The sequence below is a fragment of the Panthera pardus genome, unplaced genomic scaffold, assembly GCF_024362965.1.
Source record: "Panthera pardus isolate Hobbes unplaced genomic scaffold, ASM2436296v1 HiC_scaffold_20, whole genome shotgun sequence".
NCBI classification, from domain to species: domain Eukaryota; kingdom Metazoa; phylum Chordata; class Mammalia; order Carnivora; family Felidae; genus Panthera; species Panthera pardus.
This window is the reverse complement of record NW_026526766.1, coordinates 58,898,999-58,917,876: the sequence shown is the minus strand read 5'-3', so window position 1 is coordinate 58,917,876 and position 18,878 is coordinate 58,898,999. Positions and strand designations below refer to the sequence as shown.

General features: G+C 39.9%; 1 protein-coding gene across 7 annotated transcripts in view; it reads right to left on the bottom strand.

The window, feature by feature from the left end:
* FRMPD1 (FERM and PDZ domain containing 1) overlaps positions 1-18,878 on the bottom strand; it is a 143,274-nt gene that overhangs the window by 27,010 nt on the left and 97,386 nt on the right. For 6 of the 7 annotated variants that reach the window (XM_019454450.2, XM_019454449.2, XM_019454452.2 and 3 more), the window contains exons 3-5: positions 11,328-11,485; positions 10,310-10,412; positions 7,401-7,446 (exon numbers count right to left, since the gene is read on the bottom strand). In XM_019454450.2, the coding sequence (XP_019309995.2) occupies positions 7,401-7,446; positions 10,310-10,412; positions 11,328-11,485 (307 nt within the window). Of the gene's footprint in view, positions 1-7,400; positions 7,447-10,309; positions 10,413-11,327; positions 11,486-15,546; positions 15,679-18,878 lie in introns of those variants that run through there. The other variant, XM_019454455.2, reaches the window with a different exon arrangement.

Below are 18,878 nucleotides of genomic sequence, written 5' to 3'. Positions count from 1 at the left end.
CATGGGATGGGGGCTTGGAAGCTATTCATTTGAAAACCAGCCTTAGTTTTTGGTCAACCATAAGGTTCACCCAAGCCAAGAGTGTGACTGGGCCTACTAAAATCTTAACCCAATCTTGGGCTTCACAAGTGTATTTGGTGCATGTTGGAAATACACTCTCTGTTCCCTGGGTACTCTCACCAGTTGGCCGTAGGTGGAGCTGTATTCCTTTCTGGGTGCCATGGTTTGGGAAGACCACCATAAAAATTGGAATCTGTGCAGAAAGCTATCAGAAAAGTGAGAATTCAGAGAAGCATCTTACGATGAAGAGTTGATGGAACAGTGTTTAGCCTGGATAAGAGAAGGCCACAATTCCAAATCTTCACCAATTTATTTCTTACAAAGTAGATGTGCCCTGACTACCACTAGTTGGGGGCAGTCACAGGGAAGAAGGGACTCTCTCACATTCAGAACCACTCAACCATGAAACTAGCTGCCTTGAGAAAGGATACACACTCTGTCACAAAAAAGGGAGAGAGAGAATTCCAACCAGGCTCCATACCATCAGGACTGAGCCTGACTCAGGGCTCAAACTCAAAAACTGTAAGATCATGACCAGAACCAAAATCAAGAGTCGGACAGTCGACTGACTAAATCACCCAGGCACCCCTCCCCCAAAATTCTGTTTTAGAGAAGCAGTAATTAATATTCCAACTTTGAATTTTATTTATTCTTTTAAAGATTTTTTAAGTAATCTCTACACACAATGTGGGGCTCAAACTCACAATCCAAGATCAAGGGTCGCATGTTCCACCAACTAAGCCAGCCAGGCATGCCCCAACTTTGGATTTTATCATTCCTAATCAATTTCAAGTCATTTGAGAACTCTAAGAATCTGCTATGGCAAAGATGAGCATCCTTGCTGAAGTAAGACACATATGATCATTTGTCTTATGATCATATAACTCCTGGCAAGAGGCCTGAATGGGCTAGATAATACTCAGGGCATTTCTCAGGGTATGGGCCAATGTCAGCTTTTCCTGCAGGACCTGTGAAGCACAACATTCACATCCTCCTCTTCTTGGGAACCTCGTGGGAATCTCAGGAGTGGTACTGTAACACATTAATTTTCCTCTCCCTATACTCCATTTTTAAGAGGATGCAACTATAATCTATTTCCTTCTACTTCTTTTTTAATTTTTTAAACGTTTTATTTATTTTCAAGAAGGGGGGGACAAGGAGGGGCAGAGAAAGAGGGAGACACAATCTGAAGCAGGCTCCACACTCTGAGCTGTCAGCATAGAGCCCAATGTGGGGCTTGAACTCACAAACGTGAAATCAGGACCTGAGCCAAAGTCAGATGCTTAAGGGACTGAGCCACCCAGGCACCCCTCTATTTCCTTCTTATTGACTTAACAAGTGTTATCTTTTGCTTTCATTTCTTGAAAACAGCAGGAAAAAAAAAAATCTAATTAAGTTTAAGATGTTCTCCATTGAGATGCTAATCAGCTAAATAAAAAGAATCTCTTAACACCTGTACAACCATTTATACTGATTAGCTTTCAGTGTACTTTTTTTAATACATTGGTTTCACATTATTTCATAGACAAGTTCTTAGAAGAATCTCCATTTATTTGTTCACAAAAGCACTTGGTCTGTCATATTTATGGCAAACGTCTTAATCCTATATAGGTTGCTTTTTCCCTATTCTATTTCCAAGAAATAACAACAAAAGACAATACTTGTCAAAAATGAGAAAAGACCACAATTTCTTTGGTTTGTGTTGTGAAGTTTTGGGGTCATAGAAATTTAATTTTTTTCACATAATCAAATAGCTGCTTGTTCCATTGTGCTTCCTCCCACTCCCCATAGACTTAGGAATTCTTTCCACAACCTACGACCAGATAGACACCCAACCATATTGTCTACATTTGTGTTTTTTTATATTTAATTATTATTACATCAAATGATGTGACATGAGACTATTTTTTTCAAATGCTTAAGGAAACGTCTTAGCTTGATTTCATGAATGATCATCTTTTCTCCCACGGATTTGGGATGCCATATTTACCACATACTAAATTCTTATATCAATACCTATTCTAGGACTTTCTATTGGATTACACTGACATGTTCAACATTTTATCAATATCTTGTTTAATTATTTTAGCTTTATTAGTTTTAAAATCTGGTACATCAAGGCCATCCTCATTACTTTTTTTTAAAGATATTTATTTATTTAGATTCAGGTTAGTTAACATACAGTGTAGTATTAGTTCCAAGAGTAGAACCCAGTGATTCATCACTTACATATAACACCCCGGGCTCATCCCAATAAGTGCCCTCCTTAATACCCATCACTCATTTAGCTCACCCCCCCCCCACTCATTCCCCTCCAGCAGCCTTCAGTTTCTTCTCTGTAATTTAAGAGTCTTTTATGGTTGCCTCCCTCTCTGTTTTTATCTTATTTTTCCTTCTCTTCCCCTATGTTCATCTTAAATTCCACATGAGTGAAATCATATGATATTTGTCTTTCTCTGATGGACTTATTTTGCTTAGCATAAATACACTCTAGTTCTATCCATGTTGTTGCAAATGGAAATATTTCATTCTTTTTGATTGCTGAGTGGTATTCCATTGTGTGTATGTATGAGTGTGTGTGTGTATACACACACACAGTCACACATCACACACACATCTTTTTAATTTTATTTATTTATTTATTTAATGTTTATTCATTTTTGAGAGAGAGAGAGAGAGAGAGAGAGAGAGAGAGAGTGTGAGCAGGGGAGGGGCAGAGAGAGAGGGAAACACAGAATCTGAAACAGGCTCCAAGCTGTCAGCATAGAGCCTGATGCAGGCTCAAACTCATGAACTAGTAAGATCATGACCTGAGCCAAAGTCAGATGTTCAACCAACTGAGCCACCCAGGTGCCCCTTAAGTTAATTTATTTATTTTGAGAGAGAGAGAGAGGGAGAAGGAGAGGGAGGATCCAAAGCAGGGTCCATGCTGACAGCGTGGAGCCTGATGCAGGGCTCAAACTCATGAACTGTGAAGTCATGACCTGAGCTGAAATCAAGAGTCGGATGCTTAACCAACTGAGTCATCCAGGTGCCCCCTATACCACATCTTCTTTATCCATTCATTAATCAATGGATATTTGGGTTCTTTCCATAATTTGGCTATTGTTGATACTGCTGCTATGAACACTGGGGTGCATGTGTCCCTTCGAATCAGCATTTTTGTATCCTTTGGAAAAATAGCTAGTAGTGCAAGTGCTGGGTCATAGGGTAGTTTTATTTTTAACTTTTTGAGGAACCTCCACACTGTCTCCAGAGTGGCTACACGAGTTCACATTCCCACCAACAGTACAAAAGGGTTCCCCTTTCTCTGCATCCTCGCCAACATCTATTGTTTCCTGAGTTGTTAATTTTCACCATTCTGACAGGTGTGAGGTAGTATCTCGTTGTGGTTTTGATCTGTATTTCTCTGACGATGGGTGATGTTGAGCATCTTTTCATGTGTCTGTTAGCCATCTGGATGTCTTCTTTGGAAAAGTGTCTTTTCATGTCTTCTGTCCATTTCTTCACTGGATTGTTTTCTGGATGTTGAGTTTAATAAGTTCTTTATAGATTTTGGATACTCTTTATCTGATATGTCATTTGCAAATATATTTTCCCATTCTGTCAGTTGACTTTTAGTTTTACTAATTGTTTTCTTCGTTGTGCAGAAGGTTTTTATCTTGATGAGATACCAACAGTTCATTTTTGGTTTTGTTTCCCTTGCCTCTGGAGACGTGTCTAGTAAGAAATTGTTACTACTGAGGTCAAAGAGGTTGCTGGCCGTGTTCTCCCCCAGGATTTTGATGGTTTCCTATCTCACATCTAGGTCTTTCATTCATTTTGAATTTATTTTTCTGTATGGTGTAAGAAAGTGGTCAAGTTTCATTCTTCTGCATGTTGCTGTCCAGTTTTCCCAGCACCATTTGTTAAAGAGATTGTCTTTTTTTCCATTGGGTACTCTTTCCTGCTTTGTCAAAAATGTGCCATACATTTATAAGTCCATTTCTGGGTTCTTTATTCTGTTCCATTAATCTATGTGTTTGTTTTTGTCCCTGTACCATACTGTCTTGATGATTACAGCTTTGTAATACAGCTTAAAGTCCAGAATTGTGATGCCTCCTGCTTTGGTTTTCTTTTCCAAGATTGCATTGGCTATTTGGGGTCTTTTCTGGTTCCATACAAATTTTAGGATTGTTTGTTCTAGCTCTGTGAAGAATGCTGGTGTTATTTTGATAGGAATTGCATTGAATGTGTAAATTACTTTGGGTAGTATTGACATTTTAACAATATTTGTTCTTCCAATCCATGAGCATGGAAATGTTTTTCTTTGTGTCTTCTTCAGTTTATTTCATAAACTTTCTATAGTTTTCAGTGTATAGATATTTTACCTCTTTGGATAGGTTTATTCCTAGGTATTTTATGATTTTTAGTGCAATTGTAAATGGAATTGATTCCTTGATTTCTCTTTCTGCTACTCTAGTATGGAAATGCAACCGATTCTGCAACTTTGCTGAATTCATGTATCAGTTCTAGCAGTTTCTGGTAGAATCTTTTGGGTTTTGCATGTAGAGTATCATGTCATCTGTAAAGAGTGAAAGTTTGACTTCTTCTTTGCCAATTTGGATGCCTTTTATTTATTTTTGTTGTCTGATTGCTGAGGTTAGGACTTCCAGTACTATGTTGAAGAACAGTGATAAGAGTTGACATCCTTGTCATGTTCCTGGCCTTAGGGGAAAAGTTCTGTTTTTCCCCATTGAGGATGATATTAGCTGTGGGCCTTTCATATATGACTTCTATAATGTTGAGGTATGTTACTTCTATACCTACTTTCTTGAGGGTTTTTATCAAGAAAGGATGCTATATTTTGTCAAATGCTTTTCTTGCATCTATAAAAAGATCTTCTTGATGTGTCTCACTTTGATAAACTGTCAAAATCCAAGTACAAGTCCCACGGGGAGTTTGAATTCACATTAAGAATATACATTAATATGAGATGGGAATGCAAGCTGGTGCAGCCACTCTGGAAAACAGTATGGCGGTTCCTCAAAAAACTAAAAATAGAACTACCCTACGACCCAGAAATTGCACTACTAGGCATTTATCCAAGGGATACAGGTGTGCTGTTTTGAAGGGACACATGCACCCCCATGTTTATAGCAGCACTATCAACAATAGCCAAAGTATGGAAAGAGCCCAAATGTCCATTGATGGATGAATGGATAAAGAAGATGTGGTATATATATATAATAGAGTATTCCTTGGCAACCAAAAAGAATGAAATCTTGCCATTTGCAACTACGTGGATGGAACTAGAGGGTATTATGCTAAGTGAAATTAGTCAGAGAAAGACAAAAATCATATGACTTCACTTATATGAGGACTTTAAGAGACAAAACAGAGGAACATAAGGGAAGGGAAACAAAAATAATATAAAAACAGGGAGGGGGACAAAACAGAAGAGACTCACAAATATAGAGAACAAACTGAGGGTTACTGGAAGGGTTGTGGGAGGGGGGATGGGCTAAATGGGTAAGGGGCATTAAGGAATCTACTCCTGAAATCATTGTTGCACTATACGCTAATTTGGATGTAAATTATTTAAAAAAAATTAAAATTAAAGAAAAAAAAAAAAGACGACACTTGCTGGGATGAGCACTAGGTGTTATACATAGGGGATGAATCACTGGATTCTACTCCTGAAATCATTATTGCACTGTATGCTAACTTGGAAAGAAATTTATAAATAAATACATACATACATACTATTTATTATATATAAAAGAATATACATTAATATGAGAATAACCAAGGTATTCATAATAGTCTTCCCATCAAAGAACATGGTATGTATCTCTTTTTATGTTAAAAAAATTTTTTTTACACTCTTCAAAATATTCTACTTTTCTTCACATTGGGCCCATCTATGTCTTTTCCTTAAAGTTTTCCTATTTTCTTATTTTTTTCCCTTAACAAACTAGCTCTTGGATTTACTTATCAAATTTACAATTTTTGTTTTCCAAAGCATCATTTAGATTTTTGTTGTTTTCTTTATTCTGCTTTATGTTTGTTTTATTAGTTGTTTCTTCCAACTTCTTTCACTGAATTTTCACTTGGCCAATTTCCTTATTAAATCATAAAATCACCTAAGGCCATAAATTTTACCCTGAGTATAGTTTCAACTGCACATAAATTGTTAAAAGCAGACTTCTAGTTTTAAATTTTCTCCTAACTGGGGTGCCTGGGTGGCTCAGACGGTTGAGCATCCAACTTCGGCTCAGGTCATGATCTCACAATTCATGGGTGTGAGCCCCGTGTCGGGCTCTGTGCTGACAGCTTGGAGCCTGCAGGCTGCACTGGATTCTGTGTCTCCCTCTCTCTCTCCATCCCTCCCCAGTTCGTGCTCGCTCTCTCTCTCTCTCTCAAAAATAAATAAACAAAAAAATTTTTTTTCTCCTAACTAGTCTAGAATGGTATAGTTTTGCTTTTCTGCTTGACTTGGGAGACTGCATTCATATTTCTGAATGGCTGGATAGTTTTAATTAAGTTGTTGATAGTTATTAATTCCTATTTTATTATATTTGGAAGAGATATATAGTTTGTTATTTGGGTAATTTATTGAGTTTCTTTGATAGCATAGTATGTGGTCAATTAGGTTAGATTATTAAATGCTTATTGAAATTCCCCATGCCCCTATTTATTTTTTTGTCTTTATGTGGCCAAGGCTAAGAGGTATATATTGAAGTCACTCCAGATGAGAGTTTTCTGTCAACTTTTCCTCCTTGGTAGTTCCTCCTCTTATGACTTGATTATATACTTTTTCCTGTCACAGATAAAGGGCTCCTTGGCCTCTGGTGTTTAGGATTGCCACTTCCTCCCAGTCCATTGTCTATGCCACCCCTTGTCTTGTGATGAGCTTCAGAGCTGATGACACACTTTCATATCCAACACCTCACTTGTCCTCATAACAATGCATTAGAGAAACAAGACAATTATTGTCGTCACCACTGTTTTACAAAAATGCCAGCTGAAACTTAATGACTTGCCCAAAGGTGCAACACACTACACTTATCTTGAAACTTGTCGTTTGGTACACTTATCATCATCCTACTTTGTGTAATCATGGATCTGTCTCCTTAGCTGGACCACAAGTTCTGGAAACCTGGACCCATATCTGTTTCCTCCACAACACTGATGCATTGGCTGTCTTCGAGCAACGTTGAGTGCCTGCCTGCCCACTGCCTGGCCACTGTCCCTTCTGCCATTGCCTTCCCTATTCATTCTCTGAAGGATATCCCACTGTGGGTTGGGATCTTGGGGATGAAAAGAATAAAACTAACGTGATGTAGCAAGAGATTTACCGATGTGCAGCGAACAACTGTGATTGAAAGAGAGTCTTCAGCTTCCCTGAAAAAAAAAATAAAGAAAGATAAAACATTTCCTCATTCTGGGTGCTGTGTGTGTGTGTGTGTGTGTGTGTATGTGTGTGTGCATGTGTGTGTGTACACGCGCTCACACCAAGGTCAAAAAGATTGGCAGAATTATAAACCAGCCTCTTTTGCCTCAGCATCTTTGGCTCAGCAACCCTGAGAAAGACGTTGAGAAAAGCAATGTTCTGCAAACGAACTGAAGCTGTCCCAGAATACCCCTCCCACCTTGAGGGAATCTTCAAATTTCCACCTCTGCCATCTAGTCTATACCTACAGCCACTTAATTAAGTCACTTAGGTTTAATTTAGTCTATATGATGGGGAACTCGTATAGTTGGTATGACCATTAGCTAGGTTTATGTCAAAAAAAAAACTTTTAAGAGAAAACATAGCAATAACACACATAACTCAGGTTGTTTTTTCAAACAACTTAGGCTAAACATTTCACTAAGATTGAATGCATGAATGAATGTGTATTTCACATAAATCAGATAAAAGCCAATCAGTTTGTGGTGCTTGGGCACACAAGGTCAGTGTAATGAGCCGAATCACATATCAAGATACTATACATTTCTGTCTTGTTATTATGTCTTAGATTCCAAAAATGATAAAAGTCAACCAGACAACGGCCTAACTTCCATCTTGTATTAGAGGAGAGAACTGGAAATCAATCCATATTTTCCTTTTTCTTTGCCATTGCTACATAGAGAAGCCATTTGCAAAATAATTTCATTTGACTTCTTGCAATATGAGCATTTAGGCCAATTGCTGCTGGTGTGTTCCTTCCTCAAATGGGTAAAATCAACCTGCAGCTGTGTCTGGGGATTGCCTCATTTCCATTTTCCATAAGAGCAGGCCTTTCCCAAGATAATCTACAATGATCCAAGGTCCAAGTGCTCTCAAAAGGACATTCAGGCCTCACAGATATTTGGAGGGATTAGAGAGGTTTTGTTGTGCCAGTGTTTTGCTTGGATTTTTCCCTTTATAAGTGGCAATGACACTGGGAACTAAGATAAAAAAAAAAAAAGCAGTCCTGGGATCCCCCCATGCAGTGTATGGCAGAGAGCACAGATGGCTCAAGTAACCTTCCTGCTGAGAGGTCTTCGAGGGCTCACCCTTCCAGGAAAAGAGGAACACCTGAACTTGCTGTGTCAGCGTTGGAGACCCTCCACCATGTGGGCCTTGCTTCCCAAAAGCTTCCTTTAGGCATCTGGTGTCTTAGGCAAACTGACCTGTTCAGCATCCCCGCCCCCACTCCTCACCCAGCGGTTTCTGCTTATCACTCCTTTGCCTGGATTGACCTCCACCTCCATCCACCTTTCGAGGCCAAATTCTACCCAGCATTAAAGGTACAGCTGAATTACTTCTGGACTCCTCTGTTTTCTCAGACCGCCACTTCCCCCCCAGTTGGAGGAATCTGTAGCTTTTACAACCCCTTTCCTGTGCTCCTCTTGACCCACTGTCTGCCCTCAACCTCACAGGGGTGAGCGTGAGGCACTTCCGCACTACCAGCCTGCAGGTGTCTGGGGAGCAGACCCTTTGCCCCACCAGGCTCTTTGCCCAGAGAAAGTGCTCAGTAAACAGACTGCGTTCAATGTTACCTAACCACCCAAATGCCAGTCTACCACTTTTGTTTGACAATAATTTGGCTTGTTAGTCACAGTCTGATCTAGCCTGGCAGAAATATTAGTATCGCTGAAAATCTAAACTTAATTTGCTGGCATTGATCATCTTTGAGAAAATCACCCAATAACTGGGAAAGCACACTTCATGATTTCCATAACCATATGTCATATTCTGGAATGAAATCATCAAATCCTTTCCTGAGGCTGCCCCACCCACTCAATTTATTTTCTGGTCATCCTGAAGCAATATTGGCCTTGGTTGAAAGACTTCTATTTTCTACAACTTTGATGGATTCTCTATAAATCTTAAGCTGTGTATGCCTGTCTCTCCACAGTGAGACTGTGTGCTTCCTGTATTTTCATTTTCTCTTACTCTGATTTTCTGACTATTACCTATTATTCAGTGTGTGCTGTACATGATATTCCTTGGGAAATGAAAACCACCCCACTCACAAAAGAGGCATTACCTAACTATCTTCAAGTTGGCTTTCATGGAACTCTATTTCTCATTTCTAGTATTTATATTAAAGTCATCAAAACAGTGTCGAAAAATTTGAAAGACAAAGCCCGTAGGTGCCTATGAAATGTCCGTGAGCCCTCTCCTCTTCTGTCACTTACGTTCCTCTGTCTTAAAACCGGGGTCAGCAATTGGTGCTAACTATCTTCGCTCGTTCAACTGAGCAGTCACCGTGCACCTGCTCTGAGAGAGATCACGGTCCAGGCAGGAAGTGATGCAGGTCACAACGCCACCAGGGAGAAGGCGGCAGCTGCCAGGTCAGTGAGACTACATATATGCCAACCAGGCTGTGTGTCCAAGGGCATGTAAGAATATTTATCAAAAGGATTAAAGCAGAACTGACAGGTTTAGCGTCAATTTAGTTCGATTTTTGGCATATGTCACAGCAACCCTAGAAATCCTTACTGGGTAGCGTCCACGTGTTATTCATAACTACCTTCCCTGCAGTGGCTGGCACAGTGTCTAGCATAGCAGGGGGGTCATAAATACAGCACCCTGTGTCCCTCTGTCACTTCTCTAGGCAGATGAAGGGGAGCACGGTATAACCGAATTCTAAAATGAGGCAGCTACTGCCACTTTAAAGGAGCCTGGTCCCTATTAAAACCACGAGGAGATCAGTTATGTCATTCCTGTCCTGTCACCCATCTTTGCTCTGTGATCATCTGTGTAACTCTGGGGATAATGGAGGCAATTTAGTACCTCAGTATATCGGCTGCTCGTTCACAGGAAAGACTTTCGGCAGGCTCGTTGTTCATTTGGAGGATCTGATCACCAGGGAAAAGCTTGCCGTGAGCAGAACCTCCTGTTGGACAGAGAAGAAGTAATTGGTGTTCATGCCAGGAGGGCCCAGACCCCAGGTGTCACAGCAGCACAACTGAATGGCAGGCTGATCCAGTCCCCAGGGCACCAGCTCATTCCCCGAGCCTCCAAACCCCTCAGCCAGCTTTGGGCTGGCATGAGTCTGTTTCCCTATTTACAAAATGTAGATAATATACCTAACACCCATCACCTTCAAGGGATATTAGGAGACTGTCCTGGGAAAAAAACTAGCAGAAACCCCCTGAATCAACAGGGCTGGCAAGTGAATCTATTACATTCACCTCTAAAAAACTCTGTGATGTGTGTGTGTGTGTGTGTGTGTGTGTGTGTGTGCGCACTCGCGCACATATGCGTGTATACGTAAACCAAAATTAGATTTTAACTAGACCCAGATCTCACATCAATACATAGCTGATGTATGAAAACAAACACTAGACATTTTCAGCCTGTTCTTCCTCACCCTGATACAGCCTATATTTTACAAAGACTCAGGTGAAAACAAATCAATAATTTCTATTACTCTCTGGCCAGAAACTCTCCCCAGCTTGGAGCATGCAGGGTTTCAGAGAGAAGAGCCAGCGGATCCAAATACTGTCACTGCCCTGAGACTGGCCAGGGAGCCACGGGTGGGCAAAACCCTGGCTGAGGCCAGCAGGAGCCTGGGGTTCAGATCAGCAAGTGCACTTGCGGCTTCCTCCCTCCCCACACCAAAGGAAGGTACAAGGCTCTAGACAGAATTAGGTCAGAATTAGATGTGCCCTTTCTAACTTCCTGGGGTAGCATTTTCGAAATTACATTCTAGGACAGAGAGATGGGACAAGATCCAGGACTACTTCTCCGCCCCCCACCCCCACCCCCAGAAGTCAAACTCCTTTCTTGTTTCCCAGTCAGCCCCTACCTGCTGTGACAGCCACGACTGTGAGGGGTAGGCTCTCGGAAATGTGGAATCCATAGTCCTGGAGGAGGGCGTCTTTGTCTATTTTTACTGTGTGTTTCATAGGGGTGAGGGTCTGGATTGAGATCCCGGGAGGCCCATCGGCTACAGCAACTTTAGCCCTGGAAGAGAAAGAGTTTTACAATTAAAAAAAAAAAAAAAAAAAAAAAAGAGGGGGTGGATTCTAGGTGGTGGTCACAAACTGGGACAGCCCTAGGCATCCTGGAAGAGCAAGATGCAAAGCTGAGCACACCCCAACTCTCCTCGTGACAGAGATCAGGCACAAACACCAGGGGATAAAAACACCCAGTGGAACAGCAGCAGCCTCTAAAAGAGAAGTCATGACATGCTATGGGCACTCAGAGAAGGGGAGAGCAGTTTTAACTTTGCGGAGGAGGGGATCAGGAAAGCATTCGCTACCCACAAGAGGGGGCATTGGAGCTGCACCTTGAGAGATGCTGAGGGTCTATGTACGCAACCCAGATCCCAGCACACAGAAGATGTTCAATGGCCGCTGCTGCGTGGGTGGATGCCTGGATGCATGGACAGGCATTCCAGGAAGGAGGCAGTGCTTCAGCAGAGGTACAGAAGAGGAAAAACAGCAACCGTGAACAAGATCGAGGAGCCGTTCAGTCTGGATGTCTGATGCTGACTAACTGCATGGATGGATTGTTTCTTTGGTGATTTTGTTTCCTTTGTCGCTTTAAGATGAATTTCACTTCCCTTTCAAATTTGTAAACTGTGAAGATTCCAGTAGGAAATGCCAGCTGGTCTTCAGACTCCCTCTACAGTAATCTTTAAAAACATGTATGTTTTCTATATGTCTAAAAGCAGGTGAGTTGAAAGCTGTGCTTTGTCTCTCTCAAAACCACAAACCAAGTCACAAGCTATTTCTCCTATGTCTGGGGCAAATGATTTTTTCCCCTTTGAGAGTCAGTGGTCCGTTCTGAGGAAGGTCAAATGGTGACGGGATGAGGTGCTTATTATTATTAATAAACAACAGAAATGTGGAGGAGTAACAGTCCCCCCAGGGCTCTGCAGCTAAGCCCTATCATTTATTCTCCTCCATTTACCAAACACTGTCAGAAACTCTGTCTAATGCAACAGGACGTCGCTTATCTGAAAATCACCTGTCATTTATAATGATCTCAAACTTCAACAAGGATCAGGAAATATAACAAAATGGCTTCAGGGTACCAAAATGCATGTGACAACCCCAAGTACAAAGCCTCATGCACATTATCCACCAAGGAGCTCCTCAGACCCCAGCTTTGAGCTGATTCAGGCTGTCTGAACAGATGATGACCTGACCCCCCACAGCTTAGAAGCAAAGAGGGGATTTCTTCTAGGCAAGCACATGGGTAACACTGAGAAGTGCCAGCAGACAGACCTAACGACAGGGAAGAAACAGAAAACTGGAAATGTATAGTGAATAAATGTATAGTGAATAAAGCCCATAGTTATTCCCGATTAAAAAAAAAAAAAAAAAAACCCTTTAAAGCTATGAAAGGGCCTTTCCAAATAATAATATACTATACTGAGAGCCAAAAATCAACATTTACGTGCTTTTAAAAAAGCAACAGGAAGGATACCCTAGACACTACTCCCATTAAATGCTGCGGGGGAAAACTGCGTGTGATCATTATCAGAGAAGGAAAAACAGTTAGAAGCATAATAAGCACAGGAAATGGAAGGCACCACTTGTTTTTAAACAGATGATGATACCTACAAAATGATCAACAAAGAGAACTGCTGGTGCTAAAAAAGTAAGGTGAGTGGAGTTGCAGGATAAAAAACACAGCCTCAAAAAGCACTCAATAACTCATTAAAACAGATTAGCTGGATGTATATTAGGTGTTAGGCATTCTTTTTTTTTAAAAAGATTTTATTTCTAAGTAATTTCTATGACCCAACGTGGGGCTCAAGCCCACAACCCCAAGATCAAGAGTTGCACGCTCCACCAGTTGAGCCAGCCAGGTGCCCCTAGGTGCTAGGTATTCTTAATTAGCTGACGTATTGAAGGAAGACACAAGGATTGGGTTAAAGTTATTCTGGATTCCTGGTTGGGAAGACTAAATATTAAAAAATAAAAATACTGGGGCTCCTGTAAGGCTCTATCAGTTAAGCGTCTGACTTCAGCTCAGGTCATGATCTCATAGTTTGTGGGTTTGAGCTCCATGTAGGGCAGGCTCTGTGCTGACAGCTCAGAGCCTGGAGCCTGCTTCGGGTTCTGTGTCTCCCTCTCTCTCTGCCCCTCCCCCACTCATGCTCTGTCTCTCTCTCAAAAATAAACATTAAAAAAATTTTAACAAAAAATAAAAATATTAAGTTCTAAACAAAAATACAGATTTAATATATCAGTCAAAAATTCTTCCAGAATTAAAAAAAAAAACTTGATAAATTGGTGATGGTACAAGTAGCAGTAACAGCAATGGTGATAATCATTAATAATATTTATTAAGCAAATACCCGGGAGTGACCCAACATTTTAATAGCTCACTCACCTAACCTTCCCAACAAACCTGTGTGGTGGGTGTAATTATCATCCCTATTTTATGGATAAGGAGACTGAATCTTCCTTTGAGAGACTTTTACTTAAAATCACACAACTGGGAAGGGGGTTCCAAATCGGGGCCCCCTTCTTCAAAGGCTCTGTAGTATAGCTCCCAGTACAGTGCTGGCCAAGTGGGATATAATGCAAGTCGCATATGTAAAACGTAAGGTTTCTAACAGCCTCATGAGAAATGGTGGAAAAAAACAGGTAAAACGAAGTTTGACATATTTTTTATTTAACCCAATATATCCGAAATACTATCACTTCCAACATGTAACCAACAACAATAAAATCGATGAGATATTTTACATTCTTTTTCAGATTAAGCCTTCGAAATCCAGTGTGTATTTCATATTTAGAGAGCATATCAGTCCAAACATACTTAAAATTTTCCAATAACTGAATTGTCAGTCTTTATATTTAAATCAAATGCAATATTCAGGCCCTCAGTCACACATAAATACAAATAAATTTTATTTTTTTATTTTTTTTTAATGTTTATTTATTTTTGAGACAGAGAGAGACAGAGCATGAACGGGGGAGGGGCAGAGAGAGAGGGAGACACAGAATCGGAAACAGGCTCCAGGCTCTGAGCCATCTGCCCAGAGCCTGACGTGGGGCTCGAACTCACGAACCGCGAGATCGTGACCTGAGCCGAAGTCGGACGCTTAACCGACTGAGCCACCCAGGCGCCCCACAAATAAATTTTAAAAATTGGATAACAAAATAGGAAAACACAAGGAAAACTTTAAGCCATAAAAGCTTGTAATTTCTCCCTCATATAAACAAAAATTGACTCACACTGGATCATAAGACCTAAATATAAGAGCTAAAACTGTGTCACTCTTAGGAGAAAATATAGGAGTAAATCTTTGTGACCTGGATAGGATACCAAAAGCATAAGGGACAATGAATATGCAGATAAACTGAACTTCATCAAAATTAAAAACTTTTGTGTTTCAAAGGGCCCAATTAAGAAAGTGAAAAAACCCACACTGTGGGAGAAAAGATTTGCAAATCATATATTTGATAAGAACCTTGCAGCTAGAATAAAGAATTCTTATAAACGCAAACAAAAAAGAAAAATAATGAAAAGTGGATGAACAATTTACATGGACATTCTCCAAAGATATACCAACAATGGGTAAGTATGTGAAAAGATATTTAACATCATTAGCCATTATGGAAATGCAAATCAAAACCTCAAGGAGATACCACTTTTTATACCCACTAGGATGGCCATAACCAAAAAGACAGGTCAAGTGTTGACAAAGATGTGGAGAAAATGGAGCCTTGATATCATCTGGAAGTTCCTCAAAAGACTAAACATTGAACATCATAAGACCCACCAAGGCCACTCCTACATATAACCCCAAGAGAAATGAAAACATATGTCTGTACGAACTCGCATACAAATACTCATAGCAACAATATTCCTAATAGCCCCAAAGTGGAAACAGTCCAAATGTACATCACCTGATGAAATAACAAAGAAAATATTCCACAGCACAATATTATTTAGCAACAAAATATGAATACATGCTGAAATATGGATGTACTTTGAACACATTATGCTAAGTCAAAGGAGCCAGCCACAAAAACAAACACATACCACGTGACTCCACTCACATGATATATTCAGAATAGGCAAATCTTTAGAGACAAAGTAGTAGTTGTCTAGGGCTGAAAGCAGGAGAATTCTGGAAGGAAATGGGAAGCAACTACTAATATGTATGGAGTTTCTTTTTCGGGCGATAAAAATCTTCCCAAATGGATTGCGGTGACGGTTGTACATTTCTGTGGATGTATTAAAAACCAATGAGTTGTATGCTTTAAGTGGGTGGATTGTAGAGTACACAAATTATATCTCAATAAAGCTGTTGAAAATAAGGCGAATCAGCTTAAAAAAAAATAAAATTCTGGGCGGGGGTGGGGGAAGGCTGCAATACAAACATATGAGGAATGGGCATAAACACATGCAGTAAATACCCAGACTTCACATGCTAAAACTAAGTACATCGACAACTTGTACATGAAGAAATAAAATTGGTAAATAACATAGAGAATGTAATTTATTAATTAAAGAAGTACAGTCAAAAGGGCTACAGAGTACTATTACATGTCAAGTAAAGAACCAAATGTAAATAAAAATAATAAACCCCCGGGATTTAAGGCTGACCATATAAATTGGATATTCAATTTCTCTAGAAAGTAATCAGGGACACTGTAATATGAATTTAAAATCTGATCATTTTCTTTGACCTTCTGTTACCATTCTGACTGCCATTCCTCAAAGTAATCACCCCAAACAAAAAATAAAATATTATTTGTACTAGACTATGAGTTCCTAAAAGACAAGGGTATTTATCTCTGTGTTCCCCAGGCCTGGTAAAGTCCCAGAATAGAGTATGAGCTCAAAACACCCAGCCTCTTAAATATTCAAAAATATTTATCACAGCTTCATTTAGAAGAGTGGAAAAACTCAAACTAAATCAACAGAAGATAGATAAACTGAGCACAGTGAAGAATTACTCCAAGACAAGCCTAAGTATCACAAGCCTAAGAACTTTAGACATACATGGAAACACAGCTTAGAAAATACCCTTTCAGAGCATCCTCTAAACTGTAGTTCAGACCCCCTTCCTAAGGGAGAACTCAGATTATTCTAGACATAAATTCTCTCATTTCAAAACTCTGGCCCTCTCTTATGGCACCTCAAGTTTCATTGATAGCTATCTGATTCCTTATATTATTACCCCAAATAGTCTGTAAATTCTCTGAACGTAGGAACCACTTTTTACCCACCTCTGTATTTCTCACAGTGCTGAGTGCAGATCATTTTTCTGCAGCAAAATTTACTTATTGGGTAAATACATGAGCAAAATATTGTACACAGAAAGCAGGATACAAAACAGTAACTCAAATGACTGGCAAAAGGTGAAAATGTACGTATAACCATTAATAAACAGCAGACCACTTGAATGTAAGTAACAGAGTTCAATATTTGTCATTTTCCTTTGTTTGCTTAATTGGATATACAGCTCTGCCCTATGATTAATTAGGACTCATCTTCTCCATGTCCCAGAGCTCAATAAATGGTATCATGAGGACTCCTGGGAAGCATCCTTGACTTTACCCTGCTCTCATTCCTATTATCTGATCGGTCACAACACCTAAAGATCTCAAAAGACATCCATTTCTAACTCCACAACCAGCATTCCATTTTAGGCCCCCATTACCTCTCCTGCAGACAGATTTCTCCAAGAGTCTCCAAACTGGTCTCTCTACTTTTCACTTTTGTCTCTCCTGAATGACTCTCCATCCAGTACCCAGACTGATTTTATAAATACAACCCTGCTCGGATGTCTCCCCTGACTGAATGGATCAATCCGAAATCCTTGAAGTGGTTTAATACAGCTCCTGCCCACCCCTCTAGTGTCTACAACCAAGCCTTTCATTCTCTTGATGTTTTTGTTCTAACCAAACTACTCTCCTTGGAGTTCTTCAAATTAACTGGCTTTTACACAAGTTCTTCCCTTTACCTAAAATCCTCCCTCACTCACCCCCGATAACCCCTGAGAGCATACGCTCTCCAGAAATTTACCAAAGAAGTTCAACCCCTACTCTATCTTCTGATTTTGGCATAAATATCTCCTTCTGTTGAACACACCCACAGAACATGTACTTTTTTTTTTTTTGAAATATACATATTTGCAATGACGTGAAGGCTCTTGTCCTCTCTAGACTATGATTTTTGTGGCAAAAAACTTGTCTTTTTCGACCCATGTACGAAACTCAATGCTAGGCATATAGTAAGGCTAATTGACATATGGAGAATAAAAGATAAAATAAACCTTACCACATGGTTAAAATAGAATCCAACTTATGCTTTTCAAATACGTAGTCTTCAGTTATCTGATTTTTCCATTTGGAAGGGTACGTTCTTCTACAATGGTAGACAAACAAGGCCCCACTGTGTTGACTTATCCCTGCACAGTGTCAGTGGCTTTGGCCCAAAGTCTGGATTTGACATTTTCCCCCACAGGCCACATTTCAGCTTTTGTTTGGAAAGGGATTGCTTGAGAACATGACCAAACCATGGCCTCTCCTCACAAAGAATGTTTAATATTTGACAGGGAGCTGAAGGAAATGATCTCTGCAGCAAAATTTCCTCCTCTGAAGCATCTTATAAATATCAAACTGAGCACTGATAATTCAAAAACTTATGTCTGGTTCCTCTGTAATGGCTTCGAACCATAAATCTGAGATCATTTCTACGATTTTACACTGGAACAGCATAAGACCTGTGGCTCCACAATGGAATTCCTGCCAGATAGCTGGATTTGGCCTATGGTAGGACTAGGAAAAAAAAACATGTTACATTTATCATGAAAGTAGTCTAGAGTAGACAAATTCTACATTTTATGGGTCATTAGTTCATACTGAATTGATCAATGCTGAAAAGGAAAAAATACCACATGGAAATAGATTATGCTTCTGATATTCTCTGGCTTTTTATCTGCTCTCTGTTACATCAGAAAATATATTTTACTTCTATGCTGTAACAACAAAGAATTCACCTTTGAATCCAGCAGGATGTGGAGAAACTATTTTGAATCTATGTTTAAACACTGCATTATGTGTTCAGCTTGAATGATTTTAAAAGCTAAAGTCTGTTATAAGGTGGATTTTTAATCTAAAGTGTATTCAGAGAAAGCTGAAATACAGGGAGCAGTCTGTACCAGAGAGAAATGTAGCGTGTAGTGTAATCATAGGACTATACTTACAGCAGTTTCTAGGGACCATGCAATGTAGACACTGGGAGTATAGTGCTATAGGGTGAAGGCCTACAGTTGAGAGAAGTAGTTATTCCATTATTACGTTAAAAAGGAGATTCAGAAGATAATGACAACTCTGAAGATGCAGTGCAGGAACCTTCCAGCCTGTTCTCAGACCTCCCC